The sequence below is a fragment of the Melanostigma gelatinosum genome (genome assembly GCF_949748355.1).
Source record: "Melanostigma gelatinosum genome assembly, chromosome: 8".
In the NCBI taxonomy this organism is placed as follows: Eukaryota; Metazoa; Chordata; class Actinopteri; order Perciformes; family Zoarcidae; genus Melanostigma; species Melanostigma gelatinosum.
The window spans coordinates 16,014,162-16,036,551 of NC_136641.1; the positions used below are offsets into that span (position 1 = coordinate 16,014,162).

General features: G+C 42.1%; 1 protein-coding gene across 1 annotated transcript; it reads right to left on the reverse strand.

The window, feature by feature from the left end:
- Window positions 1–208: 208 nt before the first annotated feature.
- Window positions 209–10,686, reverse strand: LOC306781296 (putative helicase mov-10-B.2). Its single transcript, XM_079274081.1, has 23 exons — window positions 10,471–10,686; window positions 10,287–10,389; window positions 9,077–9,258; window positions 8,495–8,591; window positions 8,266–8,407; window positions 7,766–8,018; window positions 7,538–7,651; window positions 6,916–7,087; window positions 6,244–6,386; window positions 5,822–6,007; window positions 4,473–4,585; window positions 4,187–4,383; window positions 3,823–3,920; window positions 3,555–3,652; window positions 2,926–3,024; window positions 2,641–2,743; window positions 2,444–2,561; window positions 1,581–1,772; window positions 1,372–1,440; window positions 1,163–1,288; window positions 997–1,085; window positions 785–897; window positions 209–674 (listed from the first exon to the last, which is right to left on the reverse strand). The coding sequence occupies exons 1-23, from the start codon at window positions 10,602–10,604 to the stop codon at window positions 613–615; spliced, it is 3,003 nt and encodes a 1,000-aa protein (XP_079130207.1). The 5' UTR covers window positions 10,605–10,686; the 3' UTR covers window positions 209–612.
- Between the last annotated feature and the right edge of the window lie 11,704 nt (window positions 10,687–22,390).

Consider the following 22,390-nt stretch of genomic DNA (forward strand, 5'->3'; position numbering starts at 1 on the left):
ACTGGTTTGGCTTAGCTTACTTTTTCTTTTTTACAAAACAAAAAATCTTGCAAATGTATTTACATTCATATCGTAGCATTGTTTGTATAACTTTCCCATTCACAAAAGGACGTTGTTTGGACGACATCTCATTTGTTTTAAAATCTCTTTTAGAAAAGGCAAAACAGTTCAAAATTGACCAAACATTTTTTAATAGGCAATACTCATTTAAAAAGCTGTATTTTGTAACAGTGATTTCAAAATAGATACATATAACACCATGATTCTAAGAGAGCAGTGATTATTAAATAACCCTGAGAATGACCTTTATAGTAAAATTCCTTCTGGTCCAAATCATTTTCTGTGACTAACGAGGTTAAAAGGAGCATTTGTAGCTGTTTCGATGGGCGTTTGTCCTATAAGGTAGCTAAAGACTAACTGCTCTAAATATAAATTGGCTCATTTAGGGTCTTTGGTCAAGTTCATATCGCTGACGTTACAGGTCTATTGGAATGCTTTATTTGTTTGGAAGAAAGGTGACATTAAGCCCTTTTTGAAGAATTTAAGTAAAAATCTTGTCTTGAAACGTCGAGGCAAAATGAATCGGGATGGAAGATTGTACTCTGGTTTCCCTCACAGGTCGCTCCTCCACTCGGGGTCCAGAACCTGCTGAACAGCGCTCTCTGCAGTCTCCACTGGCGACGAAAGATTCAGAGAAAGAAAGCAAGGTGGACAATTTTAACATCTATTTAAAAGTGTTCCTTTTGAGGGCTGATTCTAAGGAAAACAAAGATGCGTCTGTCACCTTCAATATCGATGTTGATGAAGAGGGCAGCGAGTCTCTCCACCACGTCCAGGTCTTCCTCTACCTGCTCATAGCCATCGTAGCCTCCTTCATCTCGACAGTACTGGATGAATCTGCACGGAAGGAGAGAATAATGTATTGACTTTGTGAATTTAAAATGAAATAATATGTGTGCTGGCAGCAGAAATTAGAAGCGGTCATGTGGCACATACCGGGCCCAGGTAGGATCTGAGTTCAGCACTCTGGGGTTTCCCACCACGATTAGCAGGGCTTTAGCTCGAGTCACGGCCACGTTGAATCTCTGGAAGAGGAGAGCGTGTGAGAATCCTGTTTTGTGTGTACATACACAGTGTTGGTGCATGCGTTTGCTTCGCATACCTTCTCGTTCTTGACGAAGCCTAGGTTGAACTGTTTGTCTATCTCTACGTAATTGGGGCTGCTCCGAACTGTAGACACCATGATCACTCTCCTCTCCTGACCCTGGAACTCCTCCACCGAACCAACCTGACACACACGAGTGTATACACACTTAAGACACTTCCTCTGCTGTGTGTTTCACATTACTTAAGTGTGAATGATTCTGTTACCTTCAGCCCGTCCATGTCCTTCTTAAGGTCTTTACCAACTTTTATCAGGGCCTTGCGGATTTTCTGCACCTATGTGACACAGAGAGGGGAAAAAACCATCTCCAGCTCTTAATCAACATATAATTACATTGTTCCACTTCAACCTGTGTTCATTTGGACAACAAAAAAGATAAATTGTTCTAATCTGTGTGCGTTGAATGATTTCAGACCTGTTTCCTGTAGGGAGCGATGATGCCTATGTCTCTGGGTGAGATGGTGGGCCGGCCCCTCTTGCCATCTGTCTGCATCAGCTTCGTCACGTAGTCCATGAGCACCTCCACCTCTGCTACGTTGAAGAAGGAAGGACTGCTTTTCTCACGCTCGTCAATACCGGTCACGCCTCGGAAGATCACCGGGAAGTTCTGAGAGGTATGTGAGATATAAGTTATATTTTATTATACAAACATTAAAAAGAAGATGTTTTGGGAGAACTTCTTTTGAATACTGAGCTGACAAATCAGTTTGCGTCTCTACTCTCCTCAATCAATTTTAATTCAGTTTTTATTAAGATATTCTGTGAAATCATTAAATTAAATAAGATATCAAATTTATTTTCCTTCAATTATTTTCATTATCACTTAGTCTGCGTATTACTTTCTTGATCATTTGAATCGTTTAGTCTTTAACATATACTGTGAAATTGAGAAATACAATCATAGTTTCTTTAAAATTGCTTGTTTTTTTACCAACTGACAGTTAAAATTCTATTCAATATACAATGACATCATACAGAGAAAAATCTGCAAATCCTCACGCTGGAGATGCTGGCACGAGCAAATGTTTAGCATTTGCTACAAAAAAATGACTGAAGTGATTACCGGTAATAGCTGGCAAATTCATTTTCTGTCAATCAACTAATAGATTAGGAAACTAATTGTTTCAGCTCTAGCATGAGAATGAAATGGCTCCATTACATATTGATTAACATTAACATTGATTAAGTCATGAGGTTCATTTTTGATTTCTAAACGTCTGTTTCTGTTTGCACACGGTCGGTACAGTATGAGTGCTAAAATAAAAGAAGAAGCACTACCTTGCTCTTGAGGTATTCCCATCCGCAGTAGGAGCTGCGCAACATTTCATCTGCGCAACACTGCAGCTCGTTGTCATAGAAGAGCTCGTTGGGAACCTTCAGAATGGCCGGATGGGACCTAAGCAGGACAAACAAAATCAAATCAAAATCAAGCACTTCCTGTCAAGGAGTGCCTATAACAATCTCGAGTACCGAACCTGTAGTTGCGCAGCAGTTTGGTGACAAAGCGATTGTTGAACTCGCCCTCGTCCTTCCGGTACAGAGAGGAATCCTTCATCAAGCGCTCCAAGAGGGACACTCCTGCAGATAGAAGAGTCTTTATCTCCAGAAATGCACACACACAAGTAGAGCAAGTCAACATTATGAAGTGTAAGTCTGTGTGTCAGCTAACAAGAACCGTGTTGCAGAACTACGTATCCTCATTTAGTTAAGCTACAGTGTTCTTAACAAGACGGTGTCAATGTGAGTGTGTCTGTACTTACCCATGCCGTATTTCAGTGCAAAGGGGGATCTGAGAATGGGTCCGAGCTGCTTGGGGTCTCCGGCCAGAACAACCTGACCCGACTCTGCGTCGAGCAGCCCTTTGTTTTGTTTTGTGTGGTTTTTTGTCACAAGGAAAAGGTACAAAACAAGTACAATCAACAACAGTGCAAATTATGCTGCAAGACAATTGGTCACGAACAGTAAACAAAAGAAGTGTTTCTTTGAAAGCAATGGGGTTTTTTTTGCAGCCAAAAATTCTAGTTTCATAAGCAAAACAAACAAATAATTCTCAGTTTATATATTTTCACTTACAAACTTGATTTTGATTACAGTGTGAGAAATTTGCTTTCAAAACTTTTTTTTTTTGTTTGCGTAATAAAGACACAAATATACCTTCATACAAAACCAACTGGTGTAAGAAATTGGTCAATGGCTTCTGAAGAACAAAGGGTTGTTTTGCTTGAGTTTAGGAGCAATAGGATATGATGGATAAAAAGAATACGACTGTCGCCTTAAAGTTATCACATTATTTATCCAACACGTGTATTGAGCAGCCCATGTGTCCCACAGATAACACAAATCAATCAACACATTAAGCAAGTTCAACAGTTACAGAACAGTTGTTTACCTGCCAATGGGACTAAACATTCCGTCTCCACAGCGTGTCCCGCCTCGTCCACAAACACATGAGTGAAGTGACCAACAGGAATGTCTCCTGTGACCATCCTGCAGAGATCAGAGAGAACATACACAAACAGAAGCTCATCTGTGGACTTGACTGGTAATATTTTTGGATGACAGAGAATATAAACAGAATGTAAATACTGCAGTATGCAACAGTGAGATGCACATCTTTTTATGGTGTCATGCAGGTGAGCCAACTGCACCGTCACTACCTTCCAGCTGTTAACAGGGTGGTGACCATGATCCTATACTCCATCAGCTTCTCTTTAGCAGGATACATGTAACACTCCCCTACCAGGTTAGAGCATGCCTGTGAAGGTAACCACAATGGCCGCGTACACAAACGTTAGTGAGGCTAGAAAACGACCTGAGAATACAACAGTATCAAACACATCAAGCAGCAGGAAGTGTAGCAGTATTGTTGTGTCGTCTACAGACACTGCTCTGCATCACAAAGTCCACTAGTAAGTAGACTATCTAACTGTGACCAATCAAATGAGAGTGAATGAATGTCCCTTACTTTCTGCATCAAAGAGATGCTTCTCATCAGCATGCATCGAATGCATTGACACTGACCTTCAGTTCCTCAGGGACGTATCTTGGGTCACGGCTGCTGGCGTACATGCGGTACACTTTATGCCCGTCCACGTGGTCCAGAATCTTCTTGCAGATCAGATCGGCGGCGCTGTTGGAGGGAGCGCAGGCCAGGATGTGGCAGGAGGCCTGGGTCTTCTCTATCTGCTTAATGGCCTCCACCAGAGTCACGGTCTTGCCTGAACAGACAGGATACCCAAAATTGCTAAACAAACAGTCTAGCTCTATTGACACAGTGGACACGGTATTATCCTGGTGCTTGCTATACCTGTTCCAGGTGGGCCAAACACCAGGTATGGGGCAGGTTTGGATGAGCCGGCTACAATGTGTTGTACAGCCTGATACTGCTCTGGGTTTCTCTCCAGCTTTGAGTCAAACAGCCTATTGACAGAAAGATACAGGAACAGAGGGATGATGTCAGAGCAGAATAATTCAATTTATTTTTGTATAGCCCAAAATCCCAAATTACAAATTTGCCTCAGAGGGCTTTACAATCTGTACACATACGACATCCTCTGTCCCGGAACCCTCACATCAGAACAGGAAAAACTCCCCCAAAAAACCCTTTAATGGGGAGAAAAGAGGAAGAAACCTGTGGGAGAACAACAGAGGAGGGATCCCTCTCACAGGATGGACAGAAGTGCAACAGATGTCATGTGTACAGAATGAACAACATAGCAGAGTTACACATTCAATGCATATGACAGTAATGGGTAGAGAGAGCCAGCCGCCATGTTCAAATGCACAGTGAATCACATCTCATCACGTAACACAAGTACCTGGTTTTTGGCCAGCACTGTTGGAATAAATGTGTTTATCTTGCAATATGAGTAAAAGAAAGCTCTTTAAAATGTCTCCATCAATACGATATTTGATGCAGTACAGCGGCATCCTTTAGTGTTGTAGGACAAACGTGTGGAATTATATTCCTTGCTGAAGAGTTTAGTACATATTCTTTGCTCAGGTATCATAATCTTGCAAACATATTCCTTGGGGTTAGTATTCGTTCATGTATCCTCACAGTGGCATATTCATAAAGCTGTGAATGGTCACGTATTTCATGTACTTTCATAAAAACATGTCGGTACACTAGAGGCCTTCAGTAGTGTAGCCATCGCCATGTCCCAAGCAAACAAGCTGTCCTTTCTGCACACGCTGCTGGGTCAGCTTAACCGAAGGGACTCAGGGTACACACAGTCATCAAAACACAGATAGTTGAATGGCACCTGTTGTGATCGTTTTAATGTCGGTACACAAACAACATGCTATATCATAATTTCAACTTTCTATCTCATAATTTCGACCATGGGGATACTTTTATTTTCAAGTCTAACTTTAAATTGTTTTTCCAAAATTTAAAAAAAGAAATCTTTTTTTCTTTTCTTTTTTTGCTGGTGGATTCGCGGGCCACATAAAATGACCGGATTCGGACCGCGGGCCTTGAGTTTGACATGTGTGGTCTAGAGAGGAGCATTGGGAATGGAAGGGTGAAAAGAGGGGGGGGGGGGGGGGCGATCATAAAAAGGGGGAGCACATTTGGCTATCTTCACTTTGCCCTCCATATTTGGAGCTGTAGTTGGGGTGTTGACATACAGTCTACATGCTAGCATGCCTAACCTGAGGTGGGGAAGCTCAGTTTGCTGAGAGGAGTCGGCAGGTGCGGCAGGTGCAGCAGGGAACAACACCTCTCCCAGTCTGAATGTAGTTGCCAGCTCTGCTGCTCGGTGCTGAACACGCACCATCAGGCGGTTGACAGTGAACTCAACATTGAACTTCATGCCATCGACAAAGCGATCCAGCAACCTGCAAACAAATTTAGACAAGATGCGTGTGTCTTTAATATTAACAAACGTTAAATATGACTTTAATTATTTTTATTATAGTAAAAAACTGTATTTATATAGCAGTTTTAAAAACAGTTACAGAGTGCTTTGACAGACAAAACGAAGGTAAATTGTAAACATGAATAAAAAGGTACAAAAACAAAATGCTAGAAAGGCATCAACCGATTGTATGTTACCGTAATGTCTTGATCTTACTTTGACCCAAAGCCGAGTTTCACACTGTCCAGCAGCACACTGTGGACGTAGCCGCGGTATTTCTCCCCTTTCTCTCCTGCAGGATACGCCAGCAGCGAATCCCCTCGTAGAACAGACGGGCGGTTCTCAGACACACCAGGTACCTGGCAGGTGAACAAAAATGAGAAAACGCACGTTAATTCATTTTATGTCAGTGAATATGACAGTGAATATATTGCTATTTTAAATCTATCAGACATTTCTTTTGGTTTTCTTCATCCTCTCTCTTTTCTTTTATCATAATGCATCACAACCAGAATGCATGATTACACATTAGCCAGTATACTGGCCGTGTAAAAAAGTTTTTAATTACAAGGGATCATTATGATATGCCCGGAACTATCTATTAAACCTGAACATCTGGTTACGTCAGACTTCCACTGATATGCATCCCCTAAAACAATGTAAAGTAGACCGGAGCCAGAAGTTTAAATAAAACGTAATCATCACCCATGCTTGCTTTGCACTGTGTTTATGTACTTGTCTGTTTTATTTATTCCTCCTCTCCAGGAACTACAGATACTATTTGGGTAGCTAGCTAGAGTTGGATAGCGTATCTTAAATAAATCATTAACAGAAGGAAGTGAAGGAATGAGCGATGATGCGAGTGAATGAGTGAGAGCACATAATAACCTCCAGAACGAGAAGTCTCTTGTCTCGAACCATGACGGCGTGTTCTTTTTCACTGTTGGGGATGTTGTATCTCTTGATGTCCACTTCCATCTGAAGCTCCTCCAGATACAGCATCAGCTGAAACTTCTCAGTGTAGTTCTCCCAGCTCAGGGGACTGTCCAGCAAGGCCCTCCTAAGCAGACCAAATGGAAAGAAACAATGAACAATGTATGGCAGTGTATATATTAAACAACAGAAGCTGGGTTGTTTTTAATATGTCAGTGATAGCGCAGGACTGTGAGACCAGGAGTCTCGTCTATGGTTGAGTTTAAACAACAAGAGCACGTTGGTTTTCATTTGACTGTTAATAATCACGTTGTGGTAGTCACTACAAGTGGATATTTTGGTGAAAAAAACCAACATTTTTCCGACTTGCCAGATATGTTAATGAACAACAATTCCTCATTATGTTGATAGAAAACAATTAACTGGACGGCATTACGTTGCCCTCAAACAGGTAGTTGCTGTTGCAAGTTAGTTGTATGTAAACTTATTTTCTGCTGGTTACACAGTGATTTATAAAACACATTCAAATGGAAAACACATCAGACAAACGCGTCGCAACATCAAAAATGTAATTTACCTTTTATCACCGAAGTAAGTAGAATACTTCAGTGACTGGATGAGCTGGTTCATGTATGCTGGTATTCGATACATTTTTAGCTCAATCACATTTTTTAGGTGCATCACTGATAGCCTGGTAAGAGGAGACCAAATGAAAAAGGTTGCATACATCACTAGGAGACTTACAGCATTTCATTTTGTTACATTTTGCTGGATATTTAGCAGTGTGTTGAGTGAACGCTCGTACCCTTCAGGTCGCTGTCCATCCACAATCGTGCAGTTGGCCTCAGGGGTCCAGGCAGGGAGGGAGCGGGGTTTGTAGGGGGCTACAGGTGCCAGCTCCAGTCCCAGGGCAGTTATACACTGAGCCTCAATGAAGCGCACGATGTGGAACGCAGCGGTGGAGGGCTGCAGGTCTGGTTTGAACTCGAAGGCCAATGTAGCTGGATAGAAACCAACCAGACTGCAGCTGAAGATGACCTGGACTTCATATGAGTCACCTGAGAACAAGACATAACTGGTAATAATGTTTAGTGGAGTCAGCAGAGTAAAATATGCTATTATGAATTTATATGGAAAATGCAGGATAACCACCGGTGACACCTGGCTTCATTTTCACTGAAGATGCTGGAAGTATCAAAGATGTATCCGCACACTTAGATCACTGCAGAGTACTCTGCATAGGTCTAAATGTGCAGCTATCATGAATTCATATGAAATGAAACAGTTTAGTGATGTTTGCATTACCTGGTTGTAAACACAGAGGGTTTGTCTTGGTCACCTTGTTCTCATCCTTTAGGATGAAGTCCCTGAGCCAGTGCAGTGGGGTGTAGTAGGTGAAATACACTGGTTCTGTTCCAGTGTTCTGCACGTTCAGATTCACCACGCACTGTTTAAGAAAGAACAGATCTATGCAGTGGAGCTTCACATTTCAGCAGATGCTCGTCAGAGAATGCGGCAGCCATTACATAAGTACCTGACATGAGCCATCAACGCGCAAGCAAAGTTTCCCTTTCTCAAACTGATGGTCGGAGTCGATGCAGATGCCACGTTTGTCAGAGATGAACTGAGCCCTATGGGGCAAAAAGAGCAGGTTATGATGCACTGTATTTAAGGCAGGGGAGTGGTGTGTGACTTTGAAGATTGCAGAGCCAAATTTCAAGTGTATTTTTTAGATATATTGTTGTTTTATTACTGCATGGAGAAATAATACAGGCAGAAGAGAACATAGTGAATGCAGGGCCAGTGACAGGGCCGCTGGCTATATATATATATAATATATATATATATATATAATATATATATAATATATATATATATATATATAAGATCGATAGATAGATAGATAGATAGATAGATAGATAGATAGATAGATAGATAGATAGATAGATAGATAGATAGATAGATAGGAGAAAAAAACTGTCAAAAATGTAAAAAAAAATAAAAACTGTGCAAACAAAGGTCTCTTTCAACACTCTTGCGGAGGAAAAAACAAACACAGAAAAGGCTTTTGGGGGGCGTGGCATTTAAAAGAGGACTCATTCTTTATTCCCGTTACCTGTCCGTCTTCAGTCTGGTCATCAGAAGGCTTGCCAGTTTCCTCCGGGCTCGAACTCCCGTCTCTGCCTGATCTTCGGAGGTGTAGGCCTGTTCCGTCCTGGGACTGGCTGCTCCATTCTGCACTGGTTCTGGTCGACTGGCCCTTGGTGAATGCCACTGGTCCAGAAAAAGAGCTGTGACCTGTGCAGAGGATCACTTCAGGTCAATTTTGTCTTCAGATGGAAAATTCCTAATATCAAGTATCCTCTCTCAAGTATCCTCTGTTATGATTTTTTTTGCTAACAGCAGCAGACATAATGGTATCCGCGCCTGCTTTTAACGGAACCTAATCTGCACATAAAAAGAATCGATAGAAATGCATTGTAACAAGCAAGCTTTGTCTTCAGACATTCAAACGGGCTTTTTCTATGACCGGAAGTTTTGTTTCTGAGAAAGTGACGCTATCCTCCCGCTACACAAACAGTGATTTTGCAAGTCATCGAGGCTTGAGAGGCAAAAACCTTTGCTTAAGAATTGACTCATTACTGTTGTCGGTTTAAAACATTGAAGCCCTGAAAACTTGGCTTCCAATTTCATATTTTTCCACAATATTAAATCATTATTAATAACTGATCCACCAGAATAATGTTTTTGAACCAAGATTAAAAAAAGATAAATATCTGTTTGCACTTTACATTGTAGCAGTGATCTGTGACGCAAAGTGACGTCACTGTAGCACGTGACCTACTCGTTATTTATGGTGTGATCAGATGTGTCATAGACTTTGACCCACCATTTAGAGCAATTCAACTTCAACTTACTTTAATTAGTTAATGACGGTTCTAAATAAAGAGACGTTCGAGTCCCAACAGCAATTCCTTGTTTATTCTGATTCACGGCAAGCAATTAACTCATAAAGTGATTTAAAATGATAAAGAAATACTACATACTTAAAAACTAACTTTAACAAAGTGGCGTCAAAACCTAAGCATGAGCCGGAAAGCACAGATAAAGATGCGCTTTGTATTTCCACTTTCTCAGGTGATCACACTGTACTGATGACTGCAGTGTGCGTTAGGCTTTAGTGAGCGGTTTTCATTAAACAGCTGGTGAAAGCCAAATACTCCCCACTGATTCTGCTGAATCATTGAAAAAGCTGTAAATGCAGACACTGGTATCTACATCTGGAATCGGCTTAAGTGCCTAAAACATAACGCGGAAGTGCAAACCGTGGACTTGAAGCGAATCGTATCCCTTCGTCTTGTTACTTTGTTGGACACCTTCAGGGCATAGAGGACTGAACCGAAGTTTGGGTCTTTGGTCCCTGAATTCCTAAAATAAACAGAAAAACATTAAATTCCGGAAACATTTAAAGAACTGTCCCACATATCCCCATAATGTAGCACAACTGACCTGCTCCTGAACTCCGTGTTGTAAATGTCTCTCAGTTCAATTCTGCCTGTGATGGACGCTCGATCACTCTCCTTCAGGAACTCAAAGAAGTCGATTCCAATTTGGCAGCGAACAGACAATTGCTGATTAAACATGATCGAAGATTTGCTGTGACGATCAAAGATATTCAAAGACGAAAACGCCAGAGTCTGGAGACATGTAGCTCATCGACCCACAGCTTCAATTTGCGTCTCAGAGGAAATACCGGAGATTCTCCATTTGTATCTGTGGACAGTTCACAGGGGCGGTGTTTCTCCGTTCCTCGTGTTAAGGAGCGGCGATACAAAGGCGGCCAGGCGCGGATGAATAAAGCAGCTGCACCCAGACAGCCAGGCAGTCCGGAGAAACGAAACTTATGACGCTGATCCAGTTAAACCAAAATTACTGAAGCGAAACCGCAAACAAATGTAATCAAAGGGTTCAACAGTAATGTAGTCCCATTATATCCTCATATTTCTGCTGCCTACTACTGCTACTACTAATAATATTTAACATCAATAGTATAGACATTAAAGTGAAAAATCCAGCGCCTGTGTTATTTAAATCATGACTGGAAGGTTCAAATTTATCACACATGCATCATTTATACAATTATGTTTCGCCATGGCCCCATAGGTGATCACCTGGCTTACATGAAAGTAGAAAAAGAGGATATGAAAAGAGGATTATAATTAGAATGAAATATAAGTGATAAAAATGGAGAGTAACATTCATGGAATAAAAATGTGAGGCTTGTCTGGATCAAGACAAAAAGCACAGGACTGTGGCGGAAAAACTATTCAACAGTACCAAGTGAGTCCTATAATACCGAATACTGACACAAGAAACACTGAGAGAAGAAGTATTTATTCTCTGAGCAGAGAAGGCTTCACCGTCATACTGACTGCAACACAGTCTGCAGAGGATGAGCCAAGAGATCAGTTCGTCTCCTGCTCTTAACCATCTCAGCACACATCAGGGGGGAACATCAGGTATATTTCCATTACAACAATTGATCAGCAGTTCCAAGCTCCCCATTGACACCCGCCAGTCACCCCCTTCATCTTCTGAGTCTTGTCACACAAAGATATCTTTCTTTATTACCCTTGATTATCCCTGGGAATCTTCACACCCAAACATTCTCTGTTTAAACTGCAAACCCTCATTTGGTTACTTCCCCTGATCAAAGCAAAGACAGAGACACCATGGTCCTGCTACCACTATCTTAGGTACACAATCACATGTCATACATATAGTTTTGTTGGTGAGTAAGGCACATAAACAAAATCACACGTGTACTAGCACACTGACATGTTCTATCACAGGACATAGCACTGTTGAATCTGGAGAGTGTGCATACAGTTTTAAGTCTCCATTGATTACTGATTTACTCTTTAAAACCCAAATTACACTGAATGGCATTTTATGACATGAGCATGCGATCACATGAATGTTGATTGACTGAGCAGTAAATGGGTCTCTGAATGCTAACAGTGCAACAGTTTCACACTTTTCCCAAGTTGTTTTTTTATTGAGTCTAGCTTGCCAAAGCAACTCTAATACAACCTTTGAGTACGTTTTAAAAGTTAAAACTCTTGAAACAAATACTTGTTGAGATTAAAACTGGTTTCAGTTGTTTGATTTTTTGATTTTCCTCTTTACAGTCAAAATCTGTGTTGGCATCAACAGTAATTCAAGAAACATTTCTGCTGAAAACTGACAGTAGAAAATATTGACTCACTTTATGGTTAGCAAACAAAATATGGAACAAGAAATGATAGCGGAATGTGTGTCAGTTGACACTTAACTACCCGGAACAATGAGATGAGAACAATGAGAAAAGAGGAAGTCAGTGGTAAAGCCCGCCTCTTGCTTTATTTGACTGACGGCCTCGGTCATGTGTGACACTGACTCCGTGCAGCCTGGCTCTGAAACGTTGAAAATATTTTATGCGCGTCTAAAAGCTGCCGGAAAAGCGCAGCGTGCGGCGCAAGAGAGGAGCGCACGCGTGGCCAGAGGAAAACAAGGTGCGACGCGTCTCGGTGTGATCGGCCCCATACAGAGTATAAAATGCTGCACGTTAAACAAGCTTGCTTGCTCGTCACCTGCTAAAGGGATGAGACACTCGGTTTCTGCTGCATGGCCTCATCCACAAATAGATCCGTGTAATGATCTGAAGGAATCCCTACAGTCACGAGCCTGACGAGACACAGGAAGAGAAAGACATGGCGGATCTTTAACTTTCTTAACTTCTCACACACGTGCTTCTTTCTGATACAAGTTAATGTAAATGTGAAATAGGGAGTGCCATGTTGACATGAAACAGGCCTGCTACAAGTAGATTCAGTAAGTAAAGTACTTCGCATTGAATTGACAATCCAAGTGGATCTGAAGTCATTTGTTTATCGTCATTTTGAAAACATTCAATGTATAAAAATGACACATAATGCTCTAATTGAACATTTTTGCCAGTATGTTATGTTTTGCATGTTCACTATATGTGTGCTTGTGTTAGCCAGGAGGACAGAACCGGAAACACTGTGATCTGTGTGTTGATGAATCATAAGTGTAACTAACTACATTAACGATGGCTGTTCCCAGCAAGCCACTCTATTGAGCCAGCAATACAATAACATACTATACCTTCCTGCAGTTTGCAGGCTGGTGACTATGATCGTATGCTCCATCAGCTCATCTGAATCACAAGTGTCTCTGTTTCATGGCTCAGGTTGCAGCAAAACTACAGCAAAGCACATACGTACATATAGTACACTACATGTGCACAGGCCAAATAAAGTTTGTCAGGATTTACTTAAAATCAACAGAATATGAGAGAGTGAAAGATATTTGATCGAGGTGATGTAGCAGAACTCTTCATAAATGTGCTGGTATGTCTTTGTGGAACTTCATCAACAGTCCTTGTTTGAGATACGTGACTTCTAGCCAAATATGTGTGTTGTCTTGAGGCTAATGATGAGGTTTGTTTATTTTATATATAAAAAATCCAGAACTTTTATATTTTGCACAGGGAAAACTGAATTTTAGGGACGTATGGGATGAAAGGTACGAAACAGTACAGATGGGAACACGGGCACCTTGACTGTATCACATGTTTTGGATGTTTTGTCTGGATTCTCGACCTTGAGGTAGTCTGACCTATTTAGATGTGACTTGTGGGAAGAAAATTGTCCAGTAGGGAACAGCACCTCCCTCAGATTGCACACCAGCGCTGCTGCTCTATGCTGGGTACGCATGCAGGGGCATGCGGTTGATAGCAAAGTGTAAATTGAACCTCGTGCCCTCCTTGAAACAACTCAGGAACCTGCATTCACATTCACACGGATTTGATGACTGAGCAGAGTGCACCATTCACTTTCTGTCGCATACCAAGACAGAAATAGAGAAAGCTAGTCGCACACTGGGTCCTGGCCTTTCCTGGGAACATTCAAGAGTGCTATCATCCTTGTGTCCTTGACTCAACAGATACGAGTAAGAGTTTGCTGTATTTTGCACACAATCAGAGGATGATTCTGATGCTGTCAAGGCGGGATGTTGACTCTCTTCAGGTGGGGGCTGGGGGTGGCTCCCCTTCAATGTTTCTGGCTTGTTGTGTTATGTCTTGTAGTTGTGTTGATTCCTCTCGTCTCTGGTCCTTGGCAGATGGAGCAGATGGGTGCACAGGAAGTAAAATAGTTTGAAGATGAACAGTTTCAATCCTGATTTGTTGAGACAAATTCCATCCGCCCTAAACAAACAAATCCCAGAAAAAAAGTTTAAATTGTCAATAAAGTGCACTGTATTGAAGGTACATGCAGTTGAAAGCCAAGTGTTCAGTGCCAACAATCTGCTGAATCTCTCAACTGATAAATAGTGTTCAAGGAGTTGAGTTTGGTCAATAGATAACTTGTTACTATTGCTCTGTCCAAGTGTGATATGATGCCCAGTTGTTAGCTTTCCCTGTAGCTTTTTGCTTTCAGGATTACTCTCACACTGTTGTGTGAGGACAAGAGGATATACAGGTCATCTGAGAATCTGTATCCTGCAGCAGTCGGTGGAATTCTGTTTTCAAGTTGTACACTTGCTGGTTTGTTGCCAACTCTTTCTTTTGCAGCTGTCCACAGATGTGTCCTGTTACCAACAGGGGTTGATGAGGCGCACTGCCTGGATGGTAGTGTAGGCTGGGCTCTGGGTGTCCTTTTTTCTCTCATTTCCAAGGAAAATGATTTATTGTAGGCTTAGCCCCTGTTTCTTGTAGGTGTTATTTAGCCATGTGTTTGCATTCTCTTGTCCACTGTTTTGTGTCCATGGTAAAGAGGTATCATTCGTTCAAAATAATATGGTTGTAGCCTCCTATCAGCAAAAGAATGTAAGCGAAGCGGAGAGCAAGCAGCAAAGCGTCTGACACTGCATTGTAAAAGCAGGAAGCTTGGAACTGCAGAGCTAATTATCATATTATGTAGTTTAGGATTAGGAAAAGTTAAAAAAAATTCACATCACACCACTCAGGTTTCAGCGTTGCGATGATCTGTCTGTGCACATTTGGAAAAAGATAATTTGAACTTAACTTCATTTATCTATGACTTTTTACTCTTGTCATGTCTTTAAAAAGTTATGATACCTGAATGGTATGGTACCTTTGGTAATTATAACTTTGAATTTGTCTGAGCTTTGGAATTATAATTGAAGGCTGTCTTACCTGTACTGCTGCAATAACTTTGCCATATTCAGACGAGCTTCAATCTTTTGGCGGGCCGGCTGAAACATCTGTGCTTCAACAATGGATGTGTTTTGTGGCCCATTCAGGTAACCAGATGTTCCCGGTCCTGTATTCTGGACAGACTGCACTGCAGGCGGTGTTGCCTGTCGTAGCTGCCCTTGCTGCTGGTGGAATAAGCTCATTTGGTTCTGATGATACTTAAAAAAAAAAACCCCAGAAAGGATCATTAACCCACTGTCTACTATGAGCTGTGATTATTGCAAAACCGCTAAACCCTATGTGCTTGCATTAACATTTAGTCATTACAACAACATTATACTCCCTAATATTGATAGATAGATGGCATGTTAACTTTGCCAAATGGACCTAAAATAGCAGTAAAAGTGAATTTGAAGACAAACAGAATCACAGAGTACCCTCGCATTTGCTGGTGATGCAGCTTGTAGGATGTCAACAGGTGTGCTGAGGTGTGTTTCCATTGATATAACATCTGGTTTATGTTTTAATTCTCTATTTACATTTTAACTTTGGCCACTAGGGGGCAACGCAGACTAATGTTTGCTCTGTGTGTTTAAGCAGACACGATTCGTATTTCAAAATATATACGTAGGTCTGCAATTTTTGCAAGCTGTACACATTGGTAGCTTGCACGATCCCTTTTGTGACCTTTTTGTGTGGTTATTTGTTTGCACTCTCGAAAGGTGCAATGTAAATTAAGATTCATTTGATTTGGTTGAATGTGGCCTTTTCGCTCTTCATGTATATTGGGTGTTTCTGCAATGCTTTGTTAGCTAAGAGCGACTATATCACAATATTTATGGTTACGCTATAATATTCCTGTAACAATTTAAATTAGTTTTGGTGTCATTTATTGTAGCGATCACGTTTTGCCTCTTCATTGGATGCTAACTTTTGTACAGTCAGTAAAATCAGTCTCACCAAACGCAGTCCCTCATCATAAAGGTGTTAAAAAAAACATGTAACCTGACAAATCCGGTTGGATGTGTTTTATGCTGTGATGTAAAACAGTGAACTGAGGGCTGATCTCATGGGGACAGGATTATTACCATGATAGTTATTATGATATATTACTTCCTATGTTAAGCTCATATTTCAATATGTCTTTATTGTTATTGCACAAAGTACAGTGTGTTCAGGTGCATACAAATAAAAATGAAATAATCATAAGTATAAGTATAATGACAAGTATAAACAGGGACTACATCAGGTAAAATGTACAATATGTGCAATAATTCCTCAGAGAGTTGGTTCTTCTAGGCTTGTTGTAAGTTTCGGGGTTAGTTTGTGTGTGTGTGTGTGTGTGTGTGTGTGTGTGTGTGTGTGTGTGTGTGTGTGTGTGTGTGTGTGTGTGTGTGTGTGTGTGTGTGTGTGTGTGTGTGTGTGTGTGTGTCTGTGTCTGTGTGTGTGTGTGTGTGTGTGTGTGTGTGTGGGAGATGTCTACTGATGACTCTGAAGAAAGTTTGGAAGTGGCCAAATGAGGCTTAGAGGAACAGGGGGTCGGGTTTGTTTGACACAAAATCCTCAGAACAACCGGCGGTGTTTGTTTATCCTGATCAGTGTTAGTCATGTGCATGTGTCTGTTTGTGTGTGTGTTTCTGTCAGCCTCATATCTGTCTGCCCGCCCATGTTTGTGTTTGAAGCTGAATGCTGTCAGACTGCACGATGACTCAGCCGCCCAAACTGTCTTCCTGTACGATCGCCTCTCTCTCTCTCTTAATCCTGCTTCACCGACAAGTGACTCAGTGATCATTTTGCTGTCCTGGTGGCTACGACCCCACATGAGTCCCAATCACGCCCACACGGCAGAGCTCATACGTCTCTGTGTGAGAGAGACACAGTGCCCCTGATAGCAGCATGCATGTGTAACTGTTTATCTGACAAAACGTCGATGCATTTCTGTGTCAATGACCCACAGACACAGCAGAGCCAAGAAATTACTTAAACGGCCGCAGCTGCATATCCATGGCAACAGGGTGTTTTAATGGAGGGACCATTATGGGCTGGAGAGCAGGGCAATGACCGTTCTGGCCGTCGGAATGCCTTGATCTTATCACCATGGCGAGAGGGGATGCTCCTACTTTCTGATAGTCTAATAGCCCCTGCTCTAATAGACAGGCAGCCTGGGCCACCGAGGTCACTCAGAAACACAGGACCCTCCCACACACACACACAGACACACACATACACATACACACACACACACACACACACACACACACTGGCACAAACACCAAACCAATAGCGCTGCTTTTCCACAGAAGCATAAGCACAACACTGTGTTCAGTTTTGCCTCCGTGACAATTGGACGTATAGGATATTCGTGAGGGAAATGTAATCAAAGGACGTTTCTTTTAGGAGAAGAAGAAACAAGGGAATGGACGAGGAGAGAGCAGAAGAAAGATAAGAGTTTGTTGAAAACTTGTTTGCAGAAGAATTGCCTGTCACTTTTTTGGCACCCATTACACACTCTAGTACTCGCATACTCTTGCAAATCTCACACAGCACAGCGGAGTGTATACATGGCCAAATCCTATAAATCCATTTGAATACCACAACAGTCTTCTTCTAATCTGTTTGTTTGAAATTGGTGATGAATCTGCAGTTTTCAGCAGACCCAGTGGAGGCCTTATCCACACCTATTTGTCCATGTTAAGGGTTGAGTTATTTCTCAACACGATTGGTTGAATGCCAATGAAGGAGTGTGTGTGTGTGTGTGTGTGTGTGAGAGTGTGTGTGTGAGTGAATGTTCCTCTTTATCTCACTCAATGAGTGAGTGGAGGTTGGCTGTAAGGCTATCTGTCCCTCTCAGACACCCAATCTGTCTCTGTCACTGTGCCTGCAGCCTGCGCACACACACACGCTCACACAGACATACGTTGATGAACTGGCGTCAGCAGCGTTACCTTTGTTAGATGCTGATATCGCATCAGTACCACGTTATTGGGTATTTAGTACTAGCCAGGCCAAAAATAACTCTCCTTAGTAACGAAAAACTGAAGTGAGTAGATTTGGTCGAAATCAAATCTTGAAGTCTCCGTCATGACAGGTAGACACACGGTGCTCAGGGTGAGAGCTGCGCCTGTGCTGAAGTGTCCCATTGAGTTTCCTGAAGTGGACTTATCTCCGACCATACCTTCTCGCATCTCACTCTTTCCTGGATCCAGACAGGGCTGAGCGCCACACTCATCTAGCCCTGCTCACACCAGGGAGGCCTCTCTCTTCTGGGCTCAGTCCCACACTCAGACCCCCTCAACCACACGACCGCCTTACAGTAGGCAGAGTGCTGCATGATACTCAAGGTAATGATCTAGTGTTTGAAAACTGTACAGTTGATGGCGATGACAGAAATATCGATGCCACCGCCAAAAATCCTGCTGATTCTGATTGGACAGAAAAGACACAATCTGGAAGAAAGGCATAAATATGCAAGGCCTGCTGTTATGGCAACTAATATTCACATACTGTACACATTTACAGATCCCCCTCCAACCATGTTTATTCTCTTTATTTGGGGCAATTTAAGAAATCCACACCACACCTATTTGTCAAATAGGGCACATATTGTCACATGTGACGCATTCGTTTTTAGGGATGTAACACGAGCTAGGGGTTGCAGTGACACGACATAGTTGTGCTGGCTTAGCGTTGTAGTGACGTTTCTGTGCACTCAAGTGATGTATTTGTAGTCACAGTACCAATAATGCAGCCATATTCATAGAACCATAAATTCAACCACAACTGCAACAACAGCATGTGAGCCAGGCAGCTGTGCTCACAGCCAGTGGCTGCACACTTCGGAATCATTTAAACAAATAAGAGTTAAATTGAACAAATGATGTACTTTAAATGTCACAAAAGGTTGGAAACAGCATAATATATATCTAGATATATATATATCTAGATATATATATATATATATATATATATATCTAGATATATATGAATATCTGCCAGCAGCAATGCGTGAGGTCTGCCCATGGGTCAAACACAAATAGATGTTTGAAATACTGCAACTGTCCAGCTACACTGAGGACACACACATACTACCGGTATACACAAACACTAAAAGAAGCACATCAGATTAAACAAAAGGGATTCAATAGTACATCAAATGCTATTCTGTGCTAATCGTCTTCGTTTAATCTGTACAGAAAATGAAGTGGAAACACTTTATATCATATAACGTGGTCACATTATGTGTCGTCATGATGCTATATTGTTTCTATAGCTTTTCTTATACATCTGCATGTAGTTTAGTATGGTGTGGTTCTTATCGTTGTGAAGTGGAATCCTGTTTATTGATTGTTTTCCGTTACTTGTAGTAGTAGTACGAGGCTTTTTCAAGCAGCTTTCGTTCTCCCTCCTTCGCTCTGCCTCTTTGACTCCAAACGGTCGGGTGAGATAGTGTGTTGCTGCAGGTGGATTATCACTTCCAGGGTGGCCATATTCACCAACTAATCCAAGACACAGATTGCCTTCAACATCACCTTCAGTGTGTAGCTCCATCAGATTATGTTATGTTCCTCGTGCTTTTGTTGCATGCGGTTTGGCTCTCTGAGTGGTAAACAGCCGCTGGTGTGTGCTTTAGTGTCTGATAAACACATTAGACTGTTGTTTACGCTCCCCTAAACTGTCCCGGTTCAAACACTTGATAGAGACGGAACTCCAAGCCAAGATGTGAGCATCGTTATAGTACTGTGACTAGCGAGAACAAAATCATGCTGCCCGAGCATGCGCACACACATGCACACGCATACACACTTTATGAGCTGGTATCAGTGTTTGTATACAGTATATCTATGTGCATTAGTAGGGTTTTTTTTTCGTAATACCATGAAACAAATAAGAGTTTATGCGTTTACACCCTCTGTGTATGTGATTACCTGGTGTAAATGGGTGATTGCATGTACAGTGCATGTACACTGTATACATGCAAGAGTAATGCTCATGTGTTGGATGTATGATCTGTACTATACACCTAGTATTGTAAAGTTGTTGCTGCTGCCTGCCCCCCACGGTTTCTGCACGAGAGAAGCAGTTTTCCAGTCTGAAAGTCTGAGTCGGCTTTAGTTACTGGAGGAGGACGTGGGCACCGCATGGTACTGCCAAAACAAGGTGTGGTGTGTCCCAACCTTTGTGGCTGACAGTGGGTATAATTCAAATATCACAATTCCTTGAGGCATTTGGACACCGATGTGATGCGTCTCTTCTCTCCTGAGCTGTTGTCTGTAATTAGGCAGGTCATTTTTGTCGAAATTTACCTTGATTTCAAAATCTGTGTTAACAAAGTCCACTAAGAGTAAAACGTCTCGTCTATTGACGTGTAATAGAATACAATTCTAGATATATGAGATCAGGCTCCAGATTCGGGTGCTGTAGCATTAGTATCAATGCTTGGTGAAGCCTGTGTGAAAGCTCGATTATACTTGATTGAATTATCTCCTTACAGAGAGTGGGAGGCCGCAGCATAAACAAGTCACTCTGAACGGAGAGAGGGACAGATGAGTTTCCTTCTGTTGTTTTTGTTACGCCAGCACTTTATTGTAAAACTGAAATGATATTGTTCCCGTGGCAGCTTTGTGTAAATGTTTTGTGCACAGTATTCCTCCATTTCATGCCGAGCGCTCGCTGTGTTTACCACTGTTTACTGAGCGACTGAGGCTACTGTACTGTGTCCTTGCTCTCGATCAGCTGTCTCAATGCTGGTCCAAGGTGAACCCCCAGTCGTTGGTAGTGTGCAGGCTCGTTACTGCTGCACTGGCCTGCAGACATCAACAGACGGTTGTGAAAACGAGACATAAAGTTAAAGATAATCCTGAGTTTTTATAATTCTACGTCTGGGCCAATCTAAGTGGAAAGGAAAATTGAACATTGGACAAAACTGCAACTCAAAACACAAACAACACATTCCACAAGGAGAGTGTTTGTTTGTGTGGAGTGGGTTTGAGTGAATCTGTGTGTATCTGTAGTGGTTTGCGTTTTTAAAGGTGTGGAGTCTAGCAGACTGGGAGTGCAACGTTGGCTCCAGTGATGTGGTAAACACATCTTCACTCTGAGCAACACTAAACACATAGTTGTGATGATGTTTGAGTACAGGTAGACACTCCAGTAGTTGCTTTCACCTTTCACCAATTTGGCTCTTAAGAAGCTGTGGCCTTAGGCTGTTATTTGACTTTGCACCTGGTACCCCGATTTTCTTCCCTTTGGCAGAGGTTTGAGGTGACAGAGCGTAATGCTGAGTAAAAGTCACAGGGATGAGCTGTGTTTTGGTTTGATTGTGTGTGTGCACGCTGGGATGGCTCACCGCTATCTATCAATGTCACTCAGGTAGCCATGGTATCACTGTTAGTGTCAGCATCAGTGTGTGTCAGCTGGTATCACTCACTGGTATCTATGTCTGTGAGGCCTACACAATTTGACCCTGACCCTGTGTCTCTCCTGTTTCCCACACCTCTGTCTCTCGTTGTCTGTCAGAGAGAGTGTGTGTGTGTGTGTGTGTGTGTGTGTGTGGTTCAGTGTGTATTGTCAGCCCAAACCCCCAGATTCCTTGGTATGTTGGTGGAATTTCGACTATTTTTCCAGGTCACTGTTGTTTGTGCCTTGCGAGGTGTGTCTGTAAATTCCCACACAGGGAGGCAGATAAACAGACTCACACTGTCACGCGCGTGTGCAAACCTCGTCACATGGCAGCCAACACCTTGTAGGGTTAAGAATTCACCGCGACTAACTGTCTTAAATGTCAGACTCAGGCTCAGCACCGGCACTCTTTGTCCTTTAACCCTCATGGTGGCTGTCTGTGAGCCAGGCCTGCAGTCTGCTATCCAGCGCTAAGCTTGACTTGTGTCCTAGCAGCAAGTGAGTTATATCAAAGATAAATTGGGGATGACAAATTGGTGGTGTGTGAGCTCACATGGGCTGTGATAGTATAGGGGTGGTTGCTATCAAATTGAGTTGCTGTGAGCCGCTATAGGAAATGCTTGAGTAAAGGGGGCAGTTTTGCTGTAAGATAAGTGTTATAATCCTCTTTTTCCCTCATACCTATACTTTCTCTCCCTCTCTGCCTCTACACCACTTGGTACCTGGCCGGTCACGTAAATATTAGTCTGAGCTCGCTAATAAATCTGCACCTCCTACTGCTCCCACAACCTCCCAACCCAAACCTAA

Bases quoted from the DNA above. Each gene is read 5' to 3' on its own strand.
- LOC306781296 (XM_079274081.1), bottom strand. From the start codon at position 10,604: ATGTTTAATCAGCAATTGTCTGTTCGCTGCCAAATTGGAATCGACTTC. The intron at 4,384-4,472 runs GTATAGCAAGCA...CTGTCTGTTCAG, and splicing joins GTTTGGCCCACCTGGAACAG to GCAAGACCGTGACTCTGGTG. The intron at 675-784 runs GTGACAGACGCA...TTTCGTCGCCAG, and splicing joins CATCAACATCGATATTGAAG to TGGAGACTGCAGAGAGCGCT.